This window comes from Eimeria acervulina, genomic scaffold, assembly GCF_000499425.1.
Source record: "Eimeria acervulina Houghton genomic scaffold, Eah_scaff1584, whole genome shotgun sequence".
NCBI classification, from domain to species: Eukaryota; Apicomplexa; class Conoidasida; order Eucoccidiorida; family Eimeriidae; genus Eimeria; species Eimeria acervulina.
This window is the reverse complement of record NW_013549087.1, coordinates 1-6,151: the sequence shown is the minus strand read 5'-3', so window position 1 is coordinate 6,151 and position 6,151 is coordinate 1. Positions and strand designations below refer to the sequence as shown.

Sequence of the window (6,151 nt, the reverse complement as noted above, 5' to 3'; positions counted from 1 at the left end):
ATATATATATATATATATATCCCTATGGTGTATTGTACGCATACACCTGAGGTGTACATACACCTGAGGGTTTAGTTAATATACACCCGAGGTGTGCATGCATACACCTGAGTGAATATGTGTTTGCGTTAAGTTGGGCCTAAAAGAGAGTAAATTGTGTTTATAATTTTTTAGAGAAGTTAAATGCTTGAGAAAGTGCGGAGACAGACTGCAAAGAGAATCTGTACATCGGGCTATCAAACATTAAGAGCAACAATAAATGAAAATCATAATAACAGAGAATAATAATAGTATTATTAATTGTAATAACAAATAATAATAAGAATATTCTAGTATTATTACAAACAAAAAGACAACGCTAAGCTTTTACCCGACTACTTTAATTGAGCTACTCTATAAAACGAATGAGGTGCCTATACACCTGAATATGCATGCATGCATTCTGATTCTGCTAGACATTCTTATTATTATTGTTTAATCATCAATTCCTTTTAAAGGCATTATTTCTTTCCCTTCATTTATTCGCCAAGTCAACAGACAACCTGCAAAAAGCAAACAAAAACAAAAAAACAGACGCATGCACTCTCTCTCCTTGTCTTCTCCACTGCATGCAAACTTTTATGCTTTTCCCTCTATATTGTATGCATGCATGCATGCATGCATGCATTCATCCATACGCTTTCAACAGATATACAGGCATGCGTTTTCAATGCATGCAAAATGTATGCATGGGTCCATCGAGGTGTTTTCAAAGCATGCATGCATGCATGCATGCATGCATTCATGCACAGTTTTCAATGCATGCATTCATACATTTATACAATTTTCAATGCATGCATGCGTGGATAGTATACCTGAGTATTTTAAGGCAGGTGTAGGCTTTGTCTCTCTCGTTTTTACTATGAAAGGAAATAACAATTTTAGGATATTTGTTTTCTTTTGTTGTTAATACTGCAGCAAACAAAAGACAAAAACAAATAGTGCATGCAAAAAGAAACGAAAAATTATGCATGCTTGCATGCATGCATAAACAAGTGTATGCATGCATATGAATATGTATATGCATGCATTAATGAAGACAAACAAAACAAATTTAAACAATGACACAAAGATAAGACATCATAATAGATAAAACAATGCATGCAAAACGCATGCAACAAATAATAAGCAAGGAATAAACACAACAAAGCCCCAAAAGAGACAGAAAATATTAATAGGAAGAAACACAAAGAGAGAGACAAAGAGAAAGACAAACACAAACCCTAAACCCTAAACCCTAAACCCTAAACACGAACAAGATAAAGAGAAAAACGATGGAAGAAAGACAAACAAATAAAGACAGAAAGACAAAGACAAAGAAATAAACAAAGACAACAATATAAATGAGGAAGAGATAAAGACACGGAGAAGTACAGAGAGACAAAGAGACCTAAAGACAACAAAATATAAAAAAATAAACATAAAGACGAAGAGACAAAGCAACAAAGAGAGAAAGCAACAGCAAAAACATATATATAAACACAGAGACAACGCAACAAAGTCAAAGACAGAGATAAAGACAAAGATAAAGATAAAGATACAGACAAGCCTTACCAACAGCGTGAGAGAGATCAATTGAAGAAGTATTTAAATGACTGTCTTTATAATATTCTTCTGCTTTAAATGCACCACTCAAACTCAGCACAGCAAAATCTGCAGAAGGCATTTCTCCTTCGTCGTGCGACTCCAAAGTGATATGCTAGGAAGAGATAAAGACACGGAGAAGTACAGAGAGACAAAGAGACCTAAAGACAACAAAATATAAATAAATAAGCATAAAGACAAAGAGAGAAAGCAACAAAGAGAGAAAGCAACAGCAAAAACATAAATATAAACACAGAGACAACGCAACAAAGTCAAAGACAGAGATAAAGACAGAGATAAAGATAAAGATACAGACAAGCCTTACCAACAGCGTGAGAGAGATCAATTGAAGAAGTATTTAAATGACTGTCTTTATAATATTCTTCTGCTTTAAATGCACCACTCAAACTCAGCACAGCAAAATCTGCAGAAGGCATTTCTCCTTCGTCGTGCGACTCCAAAGTGATATGCTATGAACAAACAAATACGCAAAAAAAAGAATAAAATAAATAAATAAATATATAAATAGGTTAATATATAAATATATATATTTATTTTATACTTATTTATGTAGTTATATAACTGTATAGTTTTGCTTTTATCTGAAAATTATGAATATTCACAAAATGCACAAAGGGATACGCAATAAAAACAAAAATCAAATCAATAAAATCAATAAAATTAATAAAATAAATAAAATTAATAAGATAGAATAAATAAATAAAAGAAAATAAATAAATAAATAAATAAGACAAAACAGTATTGAACAAACGTAAAATAAACAGATTATCGCATATATATATATATATATATATATATATATATATATATATGCATAAATAAGCGTACGACGCACATACACACATATTTACAATACATACATACATATATATATATATACATTTTATCAAGGACAAAAACAAACAAAGAAAGAAAAAACAAAAGACTAAATAAATTCACAAGCAAATAAACACAAAAGCAAAACAATAAAACAAACACAAAAGCCGCTAACGCAATAAAACGAATAAACAACAGAACAGAGAAACAAATAAATAAACAAAGAAGTAAAAAGATATCAAACAAACAAAACACGAAAAAGAGAAGATGTCTCCTCACTAGCAAATGTCTATCCATAGAAAATGTAGCAGATGCCGTTCTATCTGAGAAACAAAAAAAACAAATTAAATTAAATTAAACTAAATTAAATTAAATTAAATTAAATTAAATATAAATGGAATACGAAATAAAATAGCCTCTACTTCATTCAAATAAAAAGAGGCAAAAGAAATAAAGCAAAAAGTATAAAACAAGAAGAAACTCAAGCTTCTTATTCAATAGACAACACACAGCGCTGACAGCAGCAGCAACAACAACAACAGCAGCACGAGCAACGCCAGCGCAAGCAGCATCGCCGGAAGCAGCAGCAGCAGCAGCATCAGCAGCAATAACAACACCAGCAGCAACATCAGCAGCAGCATCAGCAACAGCAACATCAGCAGCAACAGCAGCAACATCAGCAGCATCAGCAGCAGCAGCAACAGCAGCAGCAGCAAACCTCTGGTGAAGTCTACGAGGGTGACATCGAAGCCAGCGACTGCTTCCTTGGCAAATTCTTTGACAAGTGTTTGCAGTCGCTGTTTTTCAAGAGCCTGGAAATAAACAAAACAACAAAAACAAAACAAAACAAAACACAATAACAACTCCACACTCTCATCAAACTCGAGCAACCCTTACGCCCCGCTCTGTCTAGCTAGCTAGCTAGCTAGGAAGATAGCTAGCTGGAGAGTGACAGCTAGCTAGCTAGATAGCTAGCAAGGCAGCTCGCTAGCTAGCCAGCTACCAAGACATCTAGCTATATAGCTAGCATTACAGCTAGCTATGCAGCTAGCAACACAGCTAGCTATACAGCTAGCTGTTCAGCTACCAAGGCAAGACAGCACCTAGCTAGCTAGCTAGCTAGCTAGTCAGCTAGCTAAGTAGGCGGGGGTTGTGTATAGTTACTTTCTCTGCAGGCGTCATATCGCTGAGGCGGCGAGCCCCTGAAATTCTTCTTTGCTGCATTTGTTCATCAGATGGTTGCAGCAGTTGATCTTTGCTGCCTGAGTGTTGTGGTGTTTTAATTTGTTTATTTGTTTCTTCTTTTACTTCTTTCTTTGTTTCTCTGTCTTTGTCTACTTTCGACTGAGTCCGCATGCGACCAGAAGAGACGCGCCGCAGCAGCTGCTCCTGAGAGGAGTTGCTGCTTCGGGGCACTGCTGCTGCTGCTGGTGCTGCTGCTGGTGCTGCTGCTGGTGCTGCTGCTGCTGCTGGTGCTGCATTTGCTGCAGCAGGAGCAGCAGCAGGAGCAGCAGAAGCAGCAGGTTTTTCTAAGTCAATTGAGGACCGTCTAAAAGATCCACTGCTGCGAGAGCCTCTGCTGCTGCTGCTGCCGAAACTGCGCGAGAAAGAGTTTCGGCTTTGCTGCTGCTGCTGCTGCTGCTGCTGCTCTCGCGAGCGTCTCACAGACTCCTCGAGTTTATACACCTCAGAACTGACTCTATTTTTAAATTTGGAGGGCTTGCGGCTCTTTCTCCTCGTTGTTGCTGCAGCAGAAATGCAACAACAAACACTTGCGTCCGTCTACTACTTGCATGCGCGTCTCCTATACACCTTAGCATGCATGCATGCATGGATGCATGCATGCTGAGGTGTATAGGCTGCTAAATGGCGTTCATTCGGTGTACGTACAGCCCAAATGAACAAACCTAAATAAAGAAACTGCAATTTACTCACAAACTCCCAAAGTCGGGGCCTCCGCATTGTCGCTCTCGAAGTCCAGCAGATCATCATCTGCATGCAACACAAATGCAGCAATGCAAGCGCATGCATGCAACTATTATGCATGCATACAACCATTATGCATGCATGCACACATTATGCATGCATGCAAACATTATGCATGCATGCCACCATTATGCATGCCACCATTATGCATGCATGCAACTATCATGCATGCATTCATGCATGCATGCATGCATGCATGAAGGTAAACATGCATGCAGTTGAACCCTGAACTTGCATGCATGCATGCAGTAGTGTATGCACGCGTTTCTGTCATAGGGGGTTGTATGCATTTGCATAATCAGATGTGTTTGTTACGTAATTGTTGAATAAAATGTTTGTTTGAGGAGCGAGAGTTGAAGAGAAATAAATACCTGAGAGGCCAATGTGCGCAGCAATGCGGTCGTAGGGGGCAACCCCCAAGTCGGCTTCGTCTGTACAGCAGAGAGAGCACAAATCCATTGCTTGCAAATGGAGAGAAAGAAGAAATAGCGGAGTTGGGGTGTCTAGGCAGCTGCTGCAGTGTCCAATAGAAATCAAGAGGTGCTGGCAGCGAGGCAAGGGCTCTAAAGAGCCCTTTTCTAATCAGAAGAAGCAAAAGAAAGATGAAGAAGAACGCCTCCTTATTCTCCTTATGTCTCTGCTTCAGCAACCGCGACTGTGTACGTGCAGTACACGCAGTGGCAGCTGCTCAAGTCGAAGGAAGCTCAGTAAAAGAAGAGTTGAGAAGAAAATGAGTCTGAGTAGACATGAAGAAAAAGAAAATAAAGAGAGAAATGAAACCCTTAAGAACGCAGTCTTCTTCTTTGCCTCGCCGTTGAGGCGAAGGCAGCCGAAGGCGTCGCGTCGATGGCTGCGGAAAGCTGCAATAATTTATGTAAATTTGAAGTTTTCTCAGAAACTGAACAAATAATATTTCATAAAAACCCTCGCATGCAAGAAAAGAAGAACCTCCACAGCCAAATAGCTCCGCGTTTCCCTCAGCTGTACAGGCCGCCGTAGCGGGTCTAAGCTGATCTCTGATGGTGGTTCTTGCAGGCGAGTGAGGAGAATAAAGAAGATTTAGAGTTTTAAAGCTACATAATTGCAATTATTATGCTTTCCATTCAATTTATCCGCTATATAGAGTCATTCAATATCAAAAATTCAACAACAAATGCAAACTCAAACTAACGCTCGCCCGAGAAGGTGTCGATACACCTGAGTGATCAATATGTACGAGCGAACAACCACTGCTCATTTCTTCCTCTAAATATGCATTAAAACGCAAATATTCTTGAGTAAACTATTTTATTATTCCATAGTCTTTCTTATTATTGCCTTTTTAATTGATTACAATCTATCTACAGCCCCCATACAACCCTGGACCTGTTATAGTATTAGCCGCGTCGGTCGTCGGCTTCTCCCAACTGCATTTTCTTTCACTTAAAATGATTTTTAATTTCTTTTTTGCATTTAAACTTTAATTTTATGTGCATTAATGTGCAGAGAATCGAAGCATAGAAGATCCATAGTGTTCATTTTCATTATCTCTTCATTCTCCCTTCTGCACATCCATAGATAGCTGAAACTGCTGTTTAAGTGTTGTTCTCAGTGTTCATCAGACTTAGAAAAGAGATGTCTCTAAAACTCTCTAACTCCTCACAGAATAACCTCAACTCCGTCACTCTGCATGCAGCAGCTTGCCTCTTCATTATATATATATATA

General features: G+C 38.3%; 1 protein-coding gene across 1 annotated transcript; it reads right to left on the bottom strand.

The window, feature by feature from the left end:
- Window positions 1–474: 474 nt before the first annotated feature.
- EAH_00061320 (hypothetical protein, conserved) lies at window positions 475–4,905 on the bottom strand (the record flags this gene model as incomplete). Its single annotated transcript, XM_013393365.1, has 8 exons — window positions 475–542; window positions 1,594–1,710; window positions 1,949–2,093; window positions 2,740–2,783; window positions 3,179–3,272; window positions 3,625–4,205; window positions 4,396–4,452; window positions 4,818–4,905. The coding sequence occupies 8 exons, from the start codon at window positions 4,903–4,905 to the stop codon at window positions 475–477; spliced, it is 1,194 nt and encodes a 397-aa protein (XP_013248819.1).
- Between the last annotated feature and the right edge of the window lie 1,246 nt (window positions 4,906–6,151).